General features: G+C 45.5%; 1 protein-coding gene across 1 annotated transcript in view; it reads right to left on the bottom strand.

The window, feature by feature from the left end:
* Positions 1-22,353, bottom strand: part of SIM1 (SIM bHLH transcription factor 1) — a 64,065-nt gene that overhangs the window by 37,048 nt on the left and 4,664 nt on the right. The window contains exons 2-8 of the mRNA XM_029944824.1: positions 17,215-17,297; positions 13,763-13,852; positions 13,141-13,249; positions 12,922-13,007; positions 12,060-12,259; positions 11,748-11,854; positions 10,936-11,083 (exon numbers count right to left, since the gene is read on the bottom strand). Coding sequence (XP_029800684.1) covers positions 10,936-11,083; positions 11,748-11,854; positions 12,060-12,259; positions 12,922-13,007; positions 13,141-13,249; positions 13,763-13,852; positions 17,215-17,297 — 823 coding nt within the window. The remainder of the gene's footprint in view (positions 1-10,935; positions 11,084-11,747; positions 11,855-12,059; positions 12,260-12,921; positions 13,008-13,140; positions 13,250-13,762; positions 13,853-17,214; positions 17,298-22,353) is intronic.

Genomic DNA, 22,353 nt, shown 5'->3' on the forward strand with positions numbered 1-22,353 from the left:
AAATCCCCAGGAAAAAGAGAGAGAGTGAGAGAGAGAGATCCTTTCACAAGCTTTATCCATTTAGCAATCAATCAAAGGGGAAATATCCTTCTAGTAAAGACAGCAATGTCCATTTGAATCCTGGTAATATATTAGATGTACCAAATAAAACAGTATTCGATGGGTAAAGCTTACGGATTGCTGCTTTGTGAAAATATCATAACTGTCGATGCTTAAACTGGTGAGGGGAAATGGGGTCAGGCCCAATGCTTGAGCATGGTGCATGGCAGCTGACTAGGTTCTGAGCACATCAAAACTGTGAAGCAATTGGGTCACTTTGTGGAGATCCCATATTGAACTCTTTTAATAAACTCTCCATAAACTTTTGCGAAATCTCTTCAAAATGTCCCATCACTTCCCAAATATTAGGTGGAATCATAGAAAATCACCTATATTGGATGGCTTGAATGCATAGAAATGACAATTGCATATGATTCACCCTAGTACAATGTTACCAACTTAGGGACAACATGCCGAAGAGGAGATCAGGCGGGCTCTGGAGTCCTGTCTCTGGTTTGGCATGACCACTCATAAACTGTGTCATATTGGCTAAGTTACTTGGCTTCTCTGAGCCTCTGGCACAAAGTAGCAGGCTCTTAAATGTGAGAGCTTCTTACTCCCTGACCTTTCTAAGTATGGCAACAAACAGAGCACCTTCCACCCCTCCTTCACTTGCAGCTGACGGTCACCTTCCCATCTCCCCAGGGCAGGGCAGGGCGGCAATGACACAGGGTTACCCCTTACAAAAGGAAAGTTTAAAATATTACAAAACCCTGAAAATCACTAGAAATATTTTTTAAAATATAATAAATGTACAAAGACCATTTGACTCTAGTGTGATTATTCCATTTAAAACTCCCTTAGATCCCTAATCCTATTAGAAGTCAACCCCACAAAATATTTAAAGACTCCATTCAAAGCAGAACAAAACGCAGCTAAGTATCATTCCAGCAGGACAAAACTCGCCCTGGCACACATAGCTGCTCTCTCTGCCTGACCTAAGGAGATTCAGAAAACCCACCCTGGCGATAGCGGTTTTCTAAGAGTTAAGATGGGCTTCCTAGCCTGCAGCCAGTTACTCTGCTGCCAAGTCATGATCTCCCTCACCACAACCACCCCACACACACACACCCCGCCTCGCCAGGGCTTGGCTCCTCTCACTACCTCCACTCCCTCCCTGCCATCTAACCACAGGGTATCTGAGCACACCTACCGGCTTACTCCCCAGGGGCGACCTGAACAGTGCCAAGGTGCTCTAGACCTTCTTCCTTCTAATTGTGAATGAAACATTCCCCTCTGGGAGGGAACCTGTCCTCAGCAAGCCTTTAGGGAACTCAAACTGGGATACAGCTTGTCCTCGCACTTACTTCCTTTTCCTACAGACGCTGCCTCATTCATTCTGATAGTCCCAGGACCTGGCAAAGTGCCTGACACATAATAGGTGCTAGAGAAAACACTTTTGACTGCTTAAAGGCCTACTACTCTTAATCATTGGAAGTAGGATCTAACAGTCATTTCCAGATGTATCAGAATGATTGCCGATTTCTCATTCTTGGGCACTCCTCTGCCTCCTAAGACTCATGCTTTCCCTTCTTCAGCCCCACAGACATTTCTTTTGTGTTTACTGGAGAGCCAAACACTGTTTTATTTAATTTCACTGCAATATCCAGCCTAATAATTCACATTTACTTGGTGTCACTTTGTGTTATGCACAGGGACAAGAACTTCACACACTGTCTCATTTAGTGCTCACAATGACTCAGTGAAAAGATATTATTATTACCCACATTTTACAAGTTAAAAAATAGTGAGGCAACAAAGTTAAGCAATTTACCCACAGCCACAGAGATAGCCAGTAGCAGCCTTAGAATCTGAATAGGCAATATACCATAGCCCAACCTCTTAACTAAAATGCTATGCTTCATAACAAAGTAGTGATATCTCATTTCATAATATATTTTACAAGTACCTTATAATGCATTCCTATGGTTATCAGAATTTGAAACATCTAGCTAAAAAGTCTAGTGATTAGACTGCATCATATTCTAAGAGCAGTAGGATTATGATACCAAACACAGCACTGGGGAGGCCTCTGGGCCTGTAAACCTAGAACTGAAGAACCAGGTTCTTTGCATCCCGCCCCCCCTCGCCAATCTGCTGATGTTTATTGTCCCAATGTATACCTTAATTTGCTTTCTACAAACTATTTTAAAATATAACCATTATACATGTGGCAACACTGAGTATTCGTTTCAATGACATTCTATATTCCATTCAGAATACTGACATTCGTCAAAACTTTAAAAACTGTGTTCTATGCTTAGATGCTAATATATGTGTATATACACATATATGCATTATATACATATATATAATATACATATATGGTAAATATGTGTGTGTGTGTATATATATATATAAAACTAAGGCTAGGTGAACATGTTCAAAATATATACCAGTATTAATCTGAGAAAGGTAAGAGGCTTAGAGAAAATAGTTTCCAATCATGATGAAACACATTCAGTTCCAACAAAAAAGTCCAGGGTATAAAGGTAAAAGAAGGAAAGAAAACTCAGCTCATATAAGAACAGTGACACAGCACTGTTGAATCTAATTTGAAGAGGAATACTAACTGTGATGTTCTCTTGAGACAAATGAGTATATGTCTCGGTTCCAACTCAAAAGACCTAACCTCTGTTTCCAACCCTTAAATTCTCCCCTTCCCTAATAGCCCCACCATTCAAGCTTTGAATTCTGTGCTCTCCACAAATAGCCCAAGTGCACCATATCAATTTGAACTGAGCTAATCTGAGTTCTTAAATATTTAAATGGAACTCTTCTATTTTCCCAACTAAATTGTAAACTACTCAAGAGATGCCAAGACTTCTGCTTCATGTATTCATGCAATAAATCATTGCCGTTTGCCGTACTCTCTGAACATTGTTGATTCAGCCACATCCAGTGCACACAGAGTAACGGGGGAATATCCTGCACATCATCAAAAATGCCAGTGTCGCGTGTTTTGTTCACTTTAAATTATAATTACTGACATTGGTAAAGTTGACAAAATCTGGCTTCTAACTAAATTAAATTTAGAAATTGGATAAAAGCTTGATTTTTTAGAACTTTCTTTTTCCCTGTAAAGCACTACGTACAGCACCTTCCACTTTGCCTGGGATGAATAAGGTACTCAAGAAGTAGTGACTTCCCTTCCTCCAAGCACAAAGCACAGCTAGCTGGATGGTACACAGTGACAGGACAGTGACAGTGAGAGCGGTGAAAAACAGGGAGGGAGAGCTTAACCAAACTGTAGAAACGACCACCCACAGAGAGTACAATGCTTGGAGATGTGTGTGCTGAGGAACTGGGGAGGGGGAAGAAGAGAAACACTTAAAACTTTGGATTTAAAGATTTAGCGATTCAAGTTAAAAAGGGAGCCACTCCTCTCTTTTCAAAGTATTTCAGGTGACATCACATAATTGGCAAGAGTTAAAATCAACAGTTATTTTTGAGCATCTGCTTTCTGCCAGGTTCTGTGCTATATATACATTATCTCATTTCATCCTCCTCAATCCTTTTTTTTAATGTTTTTATTTTTGAAAGAGAGAGAGAGAGAGCAGGGAGGGGCAGAGAGAGAGGGAGACAGAGGATCTGAGGCAGGCTCCAGGCTCTGTGCTGACAGCAGAGAGCCCAATGTGGGGCTTGAACTCACAAACCTATCCTCCTCAGTCCTTAAAAGGTGGATTCAAATATCCTGATTGCACAGATGGGAAACAGAAGCTCAACAGAGGACAGCTGTGCTCAAAGTCCCATAGCAGCAAAGTCCCATATGCAGTAAAACGTATTCAAACCCCGATCCATCTAACACCAAAGCCCATGCCTTGCCCCTGCAGGTTGCTTCAAATGATACTGTGGGTTTTTATAAAAACAAAATCTCATTCCTACTTCAATATAACCTCCCAGAGTAAAAGTCACAGATGGTAAACAGATGGCTCAGACTCAGCCAGGCCGTATAGAAGTAAGTTCTCTTCTCATCACCATGGACCACTTTCTCACTCCAGCCGCGTCCTGGACCTCAGGATGCCTGAGGCAGGTGAAAGGAACTGGGGAAGTTACTCCTTCAAACAAGACAGAATGTGAAATTCCTCTACTGATAGGCACTTGGGCATCTCCAGGTGTCATCTAAACTCCAACCAATCCTTTTTGCCTGACAGGTTAGGCACAGACACTGCACTTCAACCCAGATGAAATTTCTATCACTACCTGCTCATCTAGAAAGATGCCACAAGCCAATGGGAACAGAGAAAACAGAGAGGGAAGCACTGGGTAAGTGCAGCCTTTCACTAAATTACCAAGAGATGCATACTCCACCCCATCCACACACATACACATACCTTGAACCAAACATAACAGTGCTCACAATGCAGATAGATGATGTCAGAAGATGAAAACATACTTTTCTGAGGTTCAGGTAAAGCTCCATTTGAATTTGTCCATTCACAATAACATGTATATCTCTGCCTTCAGTGAGGTAATCATCATGTTTTTCCATGAAATGACTCAAAGATCAGAACTTTTCCCTCGAAACAGCTAGAGAAGAGTGGTCAGATTCATCATTGAGCACATACCATGTGGTCTCCACATAAGAACATTTTAAAGACAAGGTCCTGTGACTCAGTTGCCCTCAGGACAACAACAAAGAAAGGAGTGGAGGCCAGAGAGGCCTGGGGGGATGGAAGCAGCCAAGGAGCAGGATTGACAGAGGGCCAGAGGCTGACTCACCTGACCAGAGCATGCTGGGAGGCTCTCCAAGCCTAGGCTCCCCCACCAACAGAATCCCCAGTGGACAGCCTTTCCTGCCATTCCCCCTCAAAAACAGAATGCCATCTAGGAAATATCTCACTGCCATGGGAGGTAATTTGTGCCCCATCTGATAAAAAGGATGACCTAGCTGGCCAATCCACTATAGGGAACACAATTAGAGCAGAAATTCATTTTAACACATTTGTTTAACAAAAAACATAAAATATTAAATCAGGTTGCAGAAAGGAAATAATGAGTAATAGCAAGAATGTATCTATGTAATCTAATGACAAGCAACTCAGTGAAAAACTAAAATGTTTGCAGTCACATTTTTTCTTATAAAATGAAAATGTCCTTGGTGAGACTTAAGAAAAGATATATTCTTAATTGAATGTTCTTGAGAAGATGGCATTGCTAAATTTAAACCACCAAATGGTCAATATCTGTTTTGTGAAGATAATTGTGAACATATTTGTGAAGCAGCAACACAGGGGCAGCTGTTTAATCTTCCATAATGAGATCAGAAGAAAGCCTATCCAGAAGCTGGGTGGGCTGAACACTACAGGTCTTACCCATTTAAATTCATCCCTCTCCCCCTGACTACAACCCCAATACAGAGAAATGTAGGATATAGTAGGAGTCAACACCCCAGGCTTTAATCCTGGCTTCCCCACTTACTTAGTATATCTGATGTCAGTTTCCTCACCTAGGAAATCCCTCCCCTACCCCTCTACAAAGGAGCAAACTGTGTAATGAATGTGACAGCACTTTGAAAAAAATATTCAGCATTTGTAACGATGCCTTATCCAACATTTGTAATAGTAATACAAAATTTAAACATAAATGAAATACAAAATACATCATATCCTGATTAAAAAATTACAATAAGTAAAAGGATATGAAGGATTTAAGCAAGTACTAGTATTATTATACACTATAAAACAAACTAAATCTCCAAGATTTTTCTTTTAATAAAGTGTTTTGGCAGTTATAAAATAACTACTAGTTACTATTAATAGTTTCAGTTGTTATAAATTAACATTCACACAAATGTGTCTTCAATTCATTTCTATAACGATTCAGTTACTTAAAAGATCACTTGAAAAGGACAACTGGGGCTTCAATGTTCAATATTATTATAATAAAGATTAAACACAATTAAGGACCAAATCTAATGTATAGGTATACATTAGCGCATGATTATTATTTTTAATGATCAAAAAATTAAATCTACGCAACAAGTGCTACACAGATTCATGAGAGTAGAATTATTTTATATTTTGCCATAGTTTGCTAAGTCAAAAGGCACTTCATTTGACATTATTTATAATATTAAAGAATGGTTTTGCTAACCAGAAAAATAAAACCTATTTTTATAACTATATATATAATTGGTCAGGTTTTTAAAAAGCATTTTCTAAAATTTCCTAGTAGTAATAACAATATCACTGGGGCTTTAAATTAATTAAAAAAATAATTTTTAATTTAAATGCCCAAATTAACTCAGCACTATTAATATACTTGAAAAAGCAAGCTAGTATGAGCACATTTTAATGTGTGCTGCCTTGTGATAAGGGTACATCTGGCTTTATATTCACAGAGTATGTTAAAACTTAAAAACTCTTTTTAATGGAAACTACAATGGTTTCATACAAAGAAAAACAAAACTTATAGGACCTGCAATAATTACAATAAAGAGACCTCCTTATTTTCTTTTACACGAAGGAAGTATGTCTCCTTTGGCATTTGGCCCAAACTTTCAAATTCAAAGAATTATTTACTAGATAGTAAGTGTTACATAAACCACTAGTGTAAATTGTCTCTTATTTGTTCTGCTTTTTGTAACACTGACATAGAAATTTTAATATAGAGAATTCTCCCTATGTGTTCAGTTAATCGCTCTCAAACAGCATGTGAGATTTTCCACTAAGATAATTTTCCAACCTAAACTTAGGAAATGAGGAGAGAAGCCTTCTTTACCAACAAAAAATGGTTGAAGATATTAAATCTGTCTGATTCCAAAGTTGCCAAATCACTCTCAAAATCTCTTTTACTTTCCAGGAAAAAAATACCAGAATTTTATTAGCTTACAATTCTCATTAGAAGTCTAGGTTAAAATACACTAACTTTTACAACTATATCCCACAGAAGTCCCCTCACTAAATATCATCTATCAGTGAACCTGACTGAGGTCCTATATCAGCGAGCACTTGATGAATGTTGGTGACATTGTTTTTAATGGTATCAGTAAACTAGATCTCATGTATACTTCTGCAACCTTCTACACACAATAATTTTGAACCCTTTAAATGTGCCATCATAAATATACAGTGGCTACATAGGAGAATGTTATTTAGGGGAAAGTATGATGATGTCTGTGGCTTACTTTGAAATAATTCAGTGGAGAAAAAATGCACATACAAATATACATGTAGGTATAAATAGACATAAGACAAATATGGCTTACTTATAGATGATGTGTACATGGATATTCATTGCACTATTCTTTCTGCCTTTCTATATGTTTGAAAAAGTAATGTTTTTAAATATTTTAAAATCAGATTTTTATACTTCATTGGTTTATCCTTAAATGTAGATTTTTAAAAATTTATTTTTATAACATACTAAGTTTAAAAACATAAAAAGCATCAAGACTCTTCTAGAAATTACTTTTCATAGTTTATTGGGTGTTCCACATTTTCAATTTTCTTCACATTAAGTACTAATGTTTTCCATCTGAACTGGCTATGAATAATTAATACTACTAGTTAAAGAGACTCAAGAAAATATGACGTCAAGAAGATTGCTCAGTTTTTACACAGTACTTGTACTCTCCATACATTTCTGGACTTTCCCCCGAAGTTCACTGTTACTAGTCACTACCTCCATCTATCTATCCTCCTGAAAATAATCAGGGAGGAGGGCCTGTCATACTTAACACTTCTTTTAAAGCCAGTGGGCACTCAAGATTTGTAAGGATTTTTTTTTAATGTTTTATTTATTTTTGAGACAGAGAGAGAGCATGAGAGGGGGAGTGGCAGAGAGACAGGGAGACACAGAATCCTAAGCAGGCTCCAAGCTCTGAGCTGTCAGCACAGAGCCAGACACGGGGCTCAAACCCATGAATTGAGATCATGACCTGAGCCAAAGTCGGAGGCTTAACTGACTGAGCCACCCAGGCACCCCTGTTTTTTTGTTTTTTTTTTTTTAAGTGGAACATACAGCTAACAGGTTATGTTTTACAGAAAACCATGAACTGGTCAGTCTTTTGGTTGGAAAGGAGTTTTTTGTTTGGTTGGGTTTTGTATTTATATTTTTGAGTTTTAATGAAAAGCTATATAAATTTGGGGAACCTCAAGCACCCAGAGAAAAAGTAAGAGAATTTTCAAATTTTAATCATAGTGTCTTCTCCCTCTCCTGTCTATATTTTCCAGAATGCCAACATTTTGTATGATGGTCATACAAAGGCTGGTAAAGGCACCACTCACCTCTAAATTCTTATATTTGCAGTTGCAGCTGTTTATTAGAACAAGGTTACTAAAGATTTCTATTCATTATCACTTTTGTCAGATAATAATGACCAGTATTTCAAGGCATATTTTAACTTCAACAATAAATTTATCATCAGGAAATTTGAAAAATGAGTTTCTTACAAATGTAGCTTCCATCAATATACCTTCATTTAACCAGCACTTATTTAAAATTCTACTTTCATGATATGAAATTCTTTTCAAAATGTATGCTATTAAAATGTCTAAATTTGGAAAACATCTGGGTTGCCAAATTATTTGGGGGGGCTTGTGGTTTTAAGCACATTGTTTGAGGTGACATATTTGGAAAGAATTCACTTATCATTCTCAGGCTTCCTAGAGATCTAGCCTTGAAAACAAATGTATGTGGTAGTTCACTGCTACCATAGAGAATCGATAGCCATCTATTTAATTTGCTAAGACAATGTAAATTAGTAACTTCCAGCCAGATGTGTGATATACACATCAAACAAACTGCAACCTGTTCATTATGAAAATCCTGTCAACACACACAGAGCCACTTGATGGCATTTCATCTAAGGCACTTTCCACATTTGCAGCTATAAAAATTGTCCTAAGAATTTTTATGCAAGGAATTGGAGTTGAAACTCATAAAAGGGTAATCAATTTCAGCTTTTCGTCTTGTGCGCTTGTTTATTTCTATTTTCATTCAGAGGTATAAAACATTTAGGAAAATATGAGCCATGCTATTTTTCCTTCTGTAAATCATTTATCCTCATTACATCTTTTTAATCTTATGTAAAGTTGGTAGCCTAATCCTGCAGCTTTAAAGAAGTGTGTGAAGTGAAGAACAGGGCCAACAGCAGAAGAAAAGTACACTTATCCGCTGGAAAACAAAACAGAATATTTCAAAATGACTCCAAACATAAATTAGGCTTACCCATTGGGAGGTCTAACTTGCATTCTGATCATTTATATGGGTCTGTGTGACTATATACCCTGCTGTTTGATAAAAAATGATTACTAACCACAGGCACCCACCAGAGAGCAGAGTGTATGTATAATGCCTGTGATGTCTCAGACATACAAAGCACCTTCTTAAAGAATGTCCGTTTCCTTTCCATGGTAAGCAGACATAATTTTTCACTCTTTAATACTTCTGCTTCACAGAGTGGCTTATTTTATGAATTATGTTTTGCCATTTTCTCTTATGTTTATTTTAATAATATAAAAAATTGCACTCATAAAATAGATGGTTTTGTTTCATGATACCCAAAATATTGGTATGTTTTCTGCTCTGTATTAAAATCTACAGCTTTCTTGCTATTACAAAAACCTAATAGTATTTATTTTAATACCATTTATTGAATGAAAAGAATAAACGATTCTTCTTAACAACCAGCTATTACTCCTGACTACTGAATCCTCATCTAAACCAGTTTCATTTTCCAAGTCTATTGAATTAAATTTTCTTATTAAACAGGGCACAGAGTAAATAGCCTTATTGCCAAGCATAATATTTTCAAGCACTACATTTTTAATTTGGCAATTTAAAACATCGTGGAATGAATCTAGTCCTCATGGCCTGTAGTATAGTCTAATTCCAAATAGTACCCTTTAACCAATTTCCTAAAGTGAAAATAGCATTTCTACTAAGTGCCGGGTGTGTCAATGCTTCCAAAGTAAATAACCATGAGGTCCCCTAAAATCACAAGAATTTCAGCGACTACCAAAAAAAAAGCGGGGGCGGGAGGGAACTGTGCACACAAAAGAGTTCTTCATAAAGGCTTCAAACCGGGGTCACTCTACTTCACAAACATTTTACAGAAGACGCTTTCTTCACCAGCCGCACGCCAGGCCACGTGACCAGCCTGCAATGCCGCACCGAGGGCCAGGGACCATTATTGTCTGTAGAAATAAGGCTCAAAGGCGGCCACCGCGGCTGCCCGGCCGGCTGTAGGTGGCACCGCGAGGCCGGGTCTTCACTCCTCATGCAGTCGAACACGTGCGGGGCCCGGGACCCGGGCACCCGCTAAGACTTGCAGCCCGGGTCGGGTCCCTTGGCTTTCTGGAGGTTAAAGTCAGACCCTCCTGGTCACTTAAACTCCCTTTGTTGCTCAGCTTAAGAATCACTCTCTCAGAACTCTTAACTTTGATTGGAGACTCTGGTTAAAATTAAGAACTTCAAACCCAGATTTGAAAAAGTGAAACAGATGTCCTTTCTGTTAATCATAAATGGCTCCGTACGCCCTGCCCTTCTCTCTCTCTCTCTCTCTCTCTCTCTCTCTCTCTCTCTCTCTCTCTCTCTCTCTCTCTCACGCTCACTCTTTCTGCCACATTAAGTTTTATTTAATGCAGAGTTTGCTAAAAGGTTAAAAGAGAGCAGAAAGCAAATGTAGACTGTGGGTGGGAAAAGTCCTAAATCTTTCCTAGAATATCACGAAGATGAAAGTGCTCAGGCGGCGGTCCCAGCACAGCGCGCTCTGCGGGGCAGAAGCGGCGTCCCAGAGGACCCCAGCCTCGCCCGACCTGCAGTGCCCACCCCCGCGCCCTCTTGGAGACCAGGGCTGCCTATAGGCGAAGGTCCCAGACTTGCACTCACGTGAGGACATAGTTGACGCTGACGATACAGTGTGGCCTGGAGGAGCGGCTGTTGTGGACGATGGTCGCATAGCTCTGCACCCATACCCAGCCGCCGTGCTTCGCCAGAAACCTGTAGTACTTGGTGGTCACCTGCCCCTTCACCAGCACTGTTGGGGAGACAGAGGGCAGCTGGTGGTGAAGGAGTCGGCTCCTGATCCCGCCCAAACGCAACCCCTGGCGGCGGGAGTGCGGGTCCCCCATGGGCCCTAATGACTGCGCCCGGGCAGGAGGGAGACACAGCCAGTACGTTTCCGAACGGATTGTCTGTCCCGTTAATTTGCATCGGGTCCTCCAGTCCCTCGAGATTAGCAAGGGGGTGGGGGACACTGAAAATTGGGGAATTCCTCCATTCAATTTCCTAAGGAAGGTAGAGTCTGAACAGCTGAACTCCCAGACTCATATTCTCGATTTCTGGAAATTAAGCCAAAAAAAAATTTTTTTAAGCTGAAACGGGTCCGTGCACATGAGCCAAACGGCCTAGCCTCAGTTTTTTTATTCCCATTTTCAGCGAGGCTTGCAGAGAGTGGGAGGGAGAAGCATAAAACCCCTCCTAGGGGAACTACCCCCCAAGAAACTCAGAAATTCTTTCTGCGGATATTAAAGAAACACGGTGAGGCTCAGCGTCGGAGCAGCCCCGGGGAAGGGCGTCACATACCACCACCGCCCGGCGACCAGGGCTCCCACCCGACAGCTTACTGTGCACGTAAATCACGCCCTTTCCCTCCCCCGGCCGCGCGGAGGAAGTCCTGTGCCGGAAGAGTGGCGCCTTACGCAGGTGGTGGGCGCAGCGCAGGTGGAAGGTGTCGCAGCCGTGCACATGGTGGTACAGGGTCTTCTCGATTAGGTCCTGAGGTTCGTACCCCGTCAGCTCCGCCACTCTGCGGAGAGCAGTCCTCGCGGGATGAGCGTAGGGTGTGGGGATGCCCGCCCCCCGCCCCACCCCACATAGCCGGCTCAGGCTTTGGTGCCCACCCTCACTTCTCCTCATCTGCAAAATGGGCTCAGAGGGTAGAGGAAGAGCTCTCAGTCACTGAGCAGGGCCGTCCTCCCGCTAGGGTGATCCTTTCCCCCCTGGTCACTCACCTGGAGTCCAGGAAGATGAGCTTCATGTCCAGGCTGGCGCGGAACATGAACATGTTGCTGTGCAGCTTGATCTCCGTGACGGCGCTGGGAGGCAGCGAGTGGCCCACGGCCACTAGGCCTACGTTCTGGTAGCAGCCATCGAAGGGCGACATGTCCAGGCTGTACTGACGGATCTTCAGGTAGCCGCTGCAGTGAATGACCTGCAGCGGAGGATGAAGGGGCGAGACTCAGCCACAGCCAGGAAACATCCCCAAAACAAAAACGTGGGTAAAGGATTGAGACATTTTGTGACTCCCCTGGGCCACAAATGCAGTGTGGGCCACACCCCCGCACTGAGTTGTCCAAAGTTATTGGTGTTCCAATGTGAGTCAAGGAAATGACTGTCCTGCCACATTGAACTCACCTGGGAGCTTGTAAAAATAGAGGCATGAGCCTTGCCAACACTAACTCATCAAAATCGCCAATAGGGCCCTAGAACCTGGATGTGAGCTAAAGCTCTGGGTCTTAACCCCTCTGAGAGGGGGAATCTGACGCTGTGAGTAAACTGTAGGAATCTCCAAACTTACTGACCATTTCAGACGCTTTACACACCCCTAAGGTCCATTGTGAGCCCGATTAAGAGTCCCTGTGGCCAGGCAGTATCCGGTCATGGGGAAATCAAGTCTTAAAACTTAGTAGTCTTCAAGTGTTCACAAAAGTCAACAACTCTGGAGGTGCTCCCAGGCAGACTGTACTTTGATGGGTGCAGAGGACGCCCTTGGGGCAGTCAGGAACTCAGAAGTGTCTCGCCCACACCCAGGAGCTCCTTTGGGTTCTGCTACTCTCCCCTGCAGACTGCTAGGATCATCCCTCAGCCACACACCTTGTAGCCCCCGCAGGTGAGGCCCGCATTTCTCTTGGCCAAGACGCACTTCATTCTGAGGAAGAAGGAGCGCTCGATCTCATACTCTGGGAGAGAGGGGAGAAGGAAGGCAAAGGATGTGAGCCAGCTGGTGTGACTACACATCCCACCTTGGCTAATTGGGGAAAAGCCACAAGCAAGGCGAGGGACCCAAGCAGTGCAGGCACGCATCTGCCTTACCCTGGACGAAGTGAGAGTGGTAGGGCTGATGAGCTGTAAGCACCGCGGTCATCTCGTCGTGGTCGGCCGGGTGGATGTATTCATAAATGCTGTTCCCAGTCAGCTCTACCTGTAAAGAGGGGGGTATCACCTTCTCCAACCCTCGTGGGGCTGGAAGATTGGACCAGGGTGTCTTCAGGACTGTGAGGACAGGAGCCAGAACTTTAGAGTCATCCATGAGTTTTAATAACAGTTCTGCTGCTGCCTTCTTACTGCAGTCTAAGCCTAGGTTTCCTCATCTTTGAAAGGATATAGTAATAGAATAGTAATTATAATGGTATGAGGAGGAGCAGTCATAGTTTCCTGGCAATGTTCTGGTGAAAACATCAGACATTGGTATGTAACCACCATCCATGGTGTTTGACTTATGGTAGAGACTCCAAATGGTAGTATTGTTTGGGCTTGAGGTGGAAGCCAAAGGATAAGGGAAGTAGAGGAAAAGAAGGATGCAGACCTGCCAGCTGAGATGTTTCCAGTCCCAGAAATGTACATACAAAAACTTTAGGACACTCTCTCCCCTTACCTCTGGCCTCCAGCTCTGGCTGTAAACATTGAAGGCCTGAGGTGTGGACCACTCACCTACCTGAGAAAGACCCAGGTGGACTGAGGCTGTCTCTGAGATGTACATGATCTTCCCATCTGGGGCCACCACAAAGATGAAGCCATCCAGGGTCTGGGGAGATAGAAACAGAGTTGAATGGAGAGCCCTCTGGGGAGAAACTTTGGTAGGGGCAGAAGTCAGGGATGTCCAGCCATAGAGCAGAGAGATGGAGTAGAGAGAGGCAGACAGGAAAACCTGCCACAAGAGTCCCTCTTTTGTTCATTCCAAATATATAAGCATCTGGGACATGTAGCACACTGGGAGACACCCAGAGGAAGTGGTACACAAGGGCACTGCCCTCTAAGACTCAGGACCCACTGAAATGGACAATACAGACACAAATATAGAGGGGGCATGGGGATCACAGCTCACGAAAAGAGGTAGCTTAAGTTCTTTGGGCGATGGTCATTGAAAGAACAGTTTCCTGAATCAGTCTTGGAGGACTCCACAGTGATGACATCCTATAATGGAACGAGTACCCTCAGGGTTTAGGAAATGGGCATATGAGCCATACAGAAGAGCTGGGAGTCTGAAAAGTCTGTAGACAGAAGACAGCTGGCCAGTAGCTCCAGGAAAGAATCTGGGAGAGGGGGGTTATGAAATGAGAAGTTTTCCGGGTAGCAAATCCACAGATTAGTTCTATAGTGTGTACAAATGTGTATATTTACATTGATGCATCAAACTGACAGGCTTTCCATGAAAGAAAGTCTTAGACTTTCACTGTCCCTTTATCTCTGTGAACGAGGCTTCAATCCAGGCAGTGGAGACATAAGGATGAGTCAGATCCTGCTCTCAAGTCGCTGGAAGTCCAGCAGCAGAGACTGGCTAAAGACAGATATAATCACCGCACAACTGAACGGGCAGTGCTGTGGGGGCCCAGATGCTGAGTGGCCAGAGGCCTGGGGGAGAATCAGAATGACCTTGGAGGACCTGTTTGAGCAGAGCCTTGAAGAGGAAGCTTGAACTGGAGCTGAGAGGAAGGGAATCCTAGGCAGAAGGAATGACGTGGCAAAGGCAGGGACTGGTGGGGAGTAGGGTACATCTGGTGTACTCAGGGTCAATGAATTTGGTGTGCCAATGATGGGCTGAGAAAGGATACTGGTGCTGGGCTTTTGAGAGTTTGAGACGGTCAATCAGAAGAATTCGGAGATGCTCCTGTAGGCATCAGGGTTCCAACAGTTTCTAAGCAAAGAAATAGCGTACTTAGGGGTGTGTGTGTGTGTGTGTGTGTGTGTGTGTGTGTGTGTGTGTGTGTTGTTTTGTTTTTCAGTGACAGAATGTGGAAATGGGAGAAAAAAAGTGGGATGAAGAGATTAGAGATGGTTAAGCCTAAACTTGGGTGGTCACAGGGTGATGAGGAAGAGGGAGAGTTTAAGTCAAAGACGGATTTAGCTGTGAAGTTTATGGTGGCAGAAAGGGAAGCTGGGAGTGACTTCAAGGTCACTGAGTGGAAGGTAACAGCATTAGCCAAGACTGAAATTTTAGGGAAGCGTGGTGAGTTTTCGTATGAGTGGAAGTCTGGAGGAGGGAGGTAATGAATTCTTGTCTTGGAGAAAGGAAACTTCAGGTGTATGCAGATTTCCGGTTGGCAGAAGGAAACAAGTCTGGAGCTTCGGAAGGGTGTCTGGACTGGAGAAAGCAGCTGAAGTCATGCAAATGTGGGAAAGAAGTTGAGGTTGGCTGAGATGACCCATGAGGCCTTGAAGCTGTGAGAGGAGAAACAGAGATGGAGCCTTGGGGAAACGCCAGGATTTACAGCCAGACAGCAGTTGGCAAAACAGAGAACAAGTAGAGAAGAAAAAGAATCCAGGAAATTGTGCTGCGTTAGAAACTGAGGGAGAGAAGGTGAATGTCAAGTAAGCAGTGCCACCCCGTCAGGTGTTTACCCAAATGTCACCTTTTCAGTGAAGTCCTCTGCAGTGTCCCCATTTTAAGTGGCACTACTCAAGCATGGCCCCACAGTCCCCCTTCTTATTTGTCTGCACAGCACCTACACCACCTGTTATACTATGTAATGTACCTATGTCAATTTGGAATGCTGCTCTACTTAGAATGTAAACACCATGGGGGCAAGGCTTTCTGTCTGGCACACAGTTGGCCCTACTATATTTGTGCAATTTGCTAAGTCAGGTAGGATAAGAGATGCACATCTTACGCTGAATATCAAAATGTGGTGGAGCCTGTGCAGAGCACAACCGTCAGGAGAGATGCCAGACTGCAGTGGTGTGGAAGGAAGGGCAGCAGGGTGAGTGATGGAAATTGAGAGGGTAATGAAGTGCTTCCAGAAGTTTGGGATGAAGAAGAGGAAAAAGACTGGGCAAGAGCTAGAAGGAGAGAAAGACTGGATTTTGTTCTCCTGTTTATATGGATGAGGAAAGTCAGCTGGGAATATGGAAAGACCAGGGCTGGGGAGCGTATTGCTGAGAGACAACTGATGAAAAGTGTCCCTGAGAAAGGAGAGGGATGACGCCTTTCTACTTAAATTCAGAGGTGTGGAGGCCAGGCCTGTGAGGGAAAGCTTACACAAGCTTTTCTTTGCTCTGTTACATGAAAATCTCTGGCCTCTGGGACTGAAGGAGGGACAAAGCCATGGGACTAGGAAAGCCACAGCACTCCTGCTTTGGGATGCTGGTCCTGCCTGACCCACCAGGAAGAATTAGCTCAGATTCCCCACCCCACGCCCCCACCCCCTGCCATGCTGCTTGGGTTTGAGGCTCCCACAAGAGGAGCTGGGGGCTGGATGAGGATAATAATAAGGGGGTGGAGGGTGGGAGACAAGTGTCAAGCCTAAAAATGCCACCGGGAGTTTTGCTATTTTAAATATTTGCTATGCGACTTAAGCGGGCAACGGGCAATTTAAAATGGTGTACACTGCAAACAATGCAGTACTGGGCGCCTCCACACTGGGTAAACTCATTACCTGGGGAGGTGTATGTGTATACGCAAGGGTCTGTACAGGAGCTGGGCTGGCCTGGGGTGAGAGCTCGTGGAGAGAGAGTAGAGAGCCCAAGAACGACAGGGAGGAGATGAAATGAGCTGCACACGCAGCTGCTTCTGGAATGTGTGAGCTTAAAGCACTGATGGGCATTTCTGCCAGATTCCCGTTATTCCTGTGTAAATCCTTCAATTCTGGCGGTTCTGCAGCCCAGCCCAGCGCGCTCAGGTTCCCTTAACTGAATGGTGTCAAATGGCTCCCCATCCCGATTTGGGGCCTTGCCGGACTCCCTTCTACACTCAAGGTGCCGATTTGTCACCTTGCCTCCCTCTCCATCTCCAGAGGCACCATCTGCACCCAACAAGGTTAAGAGCTCAGCGTTTTAATTTTGAAGGGACTCTAGGGGCTGTGAGAAAGTTACATCTGGGCCTGATCCTATATTCCTAAGAAACCAGAAGCCCAGCACAGCGCCAGGCACCTGAGCCCTCCTCGCGGGTACCTGGAGCAGATGGGAGCCCAGTTCTCTGCCTACGTTGTCCAGGGGGCTGGTGCGACTTGAGTGGCCCCATGCCTCGCCGAGCCCTGTGGAGACACAGAGACACTCTTTAGCGATGGGACTCCGACCTGGCTATCGGTGTGAGACTTGTGTCGCGGTTATGGCACACATGCAAGTTCGCACGCACGACTGGAAGCCATCGGAGCTCCAGGCACCAGGACTGCCAAGGATGCGAGCCGCTGAATTTCCGCCCCTCCCTCTCTGCTTTTAGGGACGGCGTAGAGGTCAGACTCCCTCTCTGGGACAGGTGAGGGCAGGGAGGGCAGGGCCCAGACTGAGCGCCCCTCTCGGCAGTGCCTCAAGTGGCGGGGTTTGAGGACTTCCCGTGTGTGTCGTGAAGGAGCCCCAGCGGTAAATTCTGCGTAAATTCACTAGTGTGCTTAGAGGAGTGAGGGACCACTTCTCCCCCAAAGTTTCAGTATCTTCCTTATCAGGAGGCTGAGGATGTCCACACCTCCAGCGAATGTCGCGGCGAATACCTGAGGCTGTGAGCTGCGTCCAGCAGGTCCTCGACGGGCTTTCTTTCTCTTTGGCTGCGGGGCTCTCCAGCCAGTTTCCTCCCCTACGCCTCCGCCTTTAATCCCCTTCGGAGAAATCCGTTTGCTTACGAATGACTTCCAGCACCTCCATCCCTGAGCAATCCTTCTTCCTCCGCTTCCTCCCCACTAGCCCTGGCCTTACACATCCTAACCTCACCCCTCAAAACAAAACAAAACAAGACAAACAAAAACAAAACAATAAAACACCCCCCCCAAACAAAACAGTGTAGGAGTTTTTGAAGTTTTCTTTCAGGTGCTAACATCATCTTAGCAATATTTTCCTTTCCTTTTGGATATGGAGAATCATTCAGTTTCTCTACTTTCCACGTATCTTCTATTGATAAAGGTATCCTGTATTAACAAAGACAGCCCCTTCCTGTCCTCGGTGCTACCACGTTAAGATCATTCCAGACTTTGCCAGAATTTCTCCCCCTGATGCGTAAAAAATAAAATAGTCTGAAAAAAATTTTTTTAAATAAAATTCTCTGGATACCCGTGGCTGATTTTTTAAAAAGTAATAGGTAGTCTGCTATAGTACCTGTTTGAAAAAAAAAAAAAAAAAAAAAAAAGGCAGAAGAAACTTGAGGCAAAGGTTATACTACCCATAACTACTTATAGGTAATATTTTTTTAACATGATTGCTGTTGAAATTAATTTAACTAGGTAAACTCTTTTACACCATTAAACAAGGTTTAACATGACAAAAGGGGGTGTGATTTACTGATTTACTGCTTCAAAGTACAAATCACTATGAAGTACACAATGACAAACACGCTCGCATTGTAATATGAAGGTGAGGGCGGACCTTTCAGAATAAAACATGGAGTTGGACTCTTAAAATGTGTCGGCCAGGAGCCGCTTCCAAAGGAAGCGATCAAAACCCTGGAAACGAGTAACCATAAGCGCCCCTTAAGCTCGAATCGGTCTTTCCGGGTGTTTGCACATCTAAATAAATCTAACGATTTCCCCACCGCTCTGCAAACACTGATGCTCCCGGCCCGCGGCTGGACCCCTCTCCCTCCCTCGGTTCTAGTTAACCTCCCCTGCCTCTTTAGCCCGCCCCAGTCTCCCTCCCAGGAGTGACTCCACTGCCCTGATCGCTTTGGTCCTTCTGGATTGTTCGGGAGGGCCCCCGCCACAGCCACCTGTACACAGCCCTTCGCTTTGTCACCTTCCCTTCGCTCCTCGGGTCTCTGCCAAACTATCCTCCTCCCGTGTTTCCGGCACGGCGTGGTCATTTTTTCAGCGCCGCTCACACCCACCCAGAAGTGGCGGGGGTGGGGGGATTGGTTGGGAAGAGCCAAACCCAGGAAGGGGGAAAGGATCCTGCTGGGAGAGCTAGGGACGCCAGTGGCGCAGGCCCGCGGACGCCGGGCCGGCCGAGACCTGAAAGCTCTAAGGTTTACTGGGGCGAAGGGCCAGGGCGCTCCGCCCGCTGGGAGCTGGCAGAGGCCTCCTCGCGTCTGCAATCTTGTCTTCTGGAAGGGTGCGAGGCCTGCGCTTGGGGCCAGCAAATACCCTTCGTCTAAAATTATGAGGTTCTCCCAAATCGGCTGGAAACAGCCCGGGAACGGCCTTCCGACCCGAATCATCTGAAAGTCCCCGAGCTGGGCTCGGGTTAAGTACTGGTTCCGAACCCCCAGCGCCAGACTCCGCTGTTTGTTGTCTCGGGTTGCGGCCTCATTACTATGCGCCTACCAGGGAAAAAGAAGACTTCCCCGCAGGTTAATAAACAGCCGGCCTGGCGCAGGTTACCAAGGGCCTCCCTCGCCCTCTCCTGCCCCCACCCCCACACCTTTTAAGGAACCTTTTGCTTTCACGGAGCATTGCCTTCTCTACTTTCTCGGTTGAAATCCCCGACACACGGTTTTGTCTGGGTAAATGTTTTATAAGGCACTGGCTGCCTTCGGCTACCTGCCGGGCTTTCCTGACCTAATCCTAGGGCTGAGCTCGCCCTTCAGCCCGCCCAGGACACCTTCTGAAGCCCCGGTCAAGGGTTCCGCCTTCCGAAAATCCTGGAGTGGCCCAGAGACCCCTCTCCCCGGAACCCCTCACCTCGGGCCCGTGGTGACGCGCTCTCGCGCCCAATTTCAGTTGGCGAGGGGGGTAAGCTGAGATTTCGTTTCTGCACTTGACCTACCGCAGAAAATTCACAAATCCTTTGATTGTCTGTTTAAAATGAGGAGGAAACCAGCTCCCTTTGCGGCAGGATTACAGTGGGAACAAGATCTAAAGATTCTCTTGTAATTCGGTGAGGCCGAGGGAACGGGGTTTTGCAAAGGAGAAAAGGAGCTCTGTGAGGGAGGCGATAACTAAATCGGGTTTTAGACAAAAGGATTTTCCCCAGCTAAAGTGGTCGAAGACAAAGGAAAACATAATCTATTTTGGAAGATTTCCAAGATATGCCACATTAACCTTAGCAGATAAATTTTGCTTTTCCCCACCCCCCCTTCCCTTAAAGTCTGGTTTATCATATTTACATAAGTAGTATTAGAAGGGATGTATCTATTATGGATCTAAAGGGCTAGCTCACATTTCATGTGAAAACCCGGGCGAAGTTTCACTCTTACCCTCACTGCGCGGTTGAGCCATTTCCATTTAAATACCCCCTGACCCAAGGATTACCTCAATGGACTGACTGCACGGGTTTTGTAATTTCCTGAAAATGAGATTTCGATTTATAAAACAAGAAACCAATTAGTAACCAAATGAGGCGAAGTAGATCCACTAAAATTGACCTAATCCCACAGGCACAATTTAGACCCGTTCTTGGCGAATGAATGATGAGCCCCAGTCTAGCGTGAGCTCAAAGCATCATCCAGCTGTGTTATTACAAGCAGCAAAAATAAATTGATCGAGCTTTTCTTTCGGAATGAATTTCATACCCTTGACAAAATATAGATTACAGACCTGGCATCATCGCTTCTTTCACTCAGACAGGAAGAGGAGGAAGAGAAGGGGTTGGTCCACTCTCGTTTTTTCCCCTCACTTTAATAAACACTCTGTCTCAATAGAAGTGTGTCCCCCTTGTAGTAGTTTACCCAGAAACGTTCACCTGACTGACAGATTGCAATTCACCTTTTAGGCAGTAGGAGAGTGGGTGGGAATGGGACTGGAGGAGCTGTCCCAAGATCTGACCGCAACTTGGTGACTGAGGTGGGAAAAGCCCTAGATACCGGGCTCCTAACTTCGGGTCCGGAGGGATTTGCTCAGCCACCTGGGCTTTCCGCAAGACCTGCGGGTACTCCCTGAGGGCATTCTGTCCAAACCTCCCCCCACTGCACCTGTCCAGCAACCCAGCAGCCTTCCTGTTAGGGGTCCCAGGGCCTCTGGGGACGAGAGGACCGATTGGTCGCCCTTAGACTAGACAGAGTGCCTGGACCGGTCACTGGGTAGGAGGCTGCTTCTCGCTTGGACTGCGGATGCTGTGGTGGCCCTCCCTGCTCGGCTCAAGGCCCTCTCCAGCCACCTGGCGGTGTGGCCCACCTCCTGAGGCTGTCTATAGCTGCGCGGGACCCAGTTTAGTACCGCGCAGCAGCCCACGTCCCTGCACTCCCGTGTGTCTGCACTCCACAGAGGCAATGTGTGCCCGTCTCTCCCCTGTGTGCCCATGACAACACCTGGGAAATCCACTAATGTTAGTAGTAAATCTGGGGTGGAGAATGATGGTCACAAGATGGACTCTGCACCCTCGCTGTGCTTTGGCGCTGGAGCTAGGCTTCCAGGTCGGGAGCGAGCAGACCAGCCAAGCTGTCTACGTAGGGCCTGCAGCAAAAAGAACAGGAACTGCAGGAACGAGTGACAGGCGGGTTTCAGTCTGGTCCCAACTAAATCGCGGGACGAAAATGCACGCGTGTTTGACTGTAGTGCTTTGCGTGACGCTGAAAAAACGTCAAGAGGTGTCACCCCAGGGATCCAGGTCCTCAAAAGTGGCCGGGAGGAGCAATGCTGGAGCCCAAGGGCAGGCGCAGGTGGGCGGACAGGAATACCCCGCTGTGCAGAGGTCGTACGCCAGCGTTCTATTCGGCGTCGGGGACTCCCCGCAGCACAACTGGCGGCTCGGGCAGGATCTCAACTTCTGGTTTAAACAACGCCGGCCCTTGGAGCAGTAGCCCAGGCAGCACAAATGACGGAGGGCGCACGCCCGCCTCTGCTTGGGACAGACTCGCTGAGAGGTCCTCGAACCTTGGGAGAGCAGAGACCTGTTCGGGACCATGTGGAGACCTAGAGCTGGCCCACCCTCAGCAGAGACCCTCGCGGCTGGGACAGACTGAACCGCATGGCGCGGGCTTAGCCTGCGGGCAGCATAATACATGCTTCTGCCCGCTGCTAGCTTTGGTGTGTACCAGAAGCGCGGTGGAGGCTTCTACAACGTCTCTGTCTTCCGGCCGACGCGAACCTCGGAGGGAGAGCGACTCCGCGCAGGGCTCGCCTCCCGAATGAAAGTTTGTCCCTCACTTCTCAAACACCATTTTAGTACGTTCTAATTAGCAGGCCCATTGCCAAATCCTTGAGGGTTCCCCTCTCCCGTGCAAATTTAAAA

Source organism: Suricata suricatta, chromosome 7, assembly GCF_006229205.1.
Source record: "Suricata suricatta isolate VVHF042 chromosome 7, meerkat_22Aug2017_6uvM2_HiC, whole genome shotgun sequence".
NCBI classification, from domain to species: Eukaryota; Metazoa; Chordata; class Mammalia; order Carnivora; family Herpestidae; genus Suricata; species Suricata suricatta.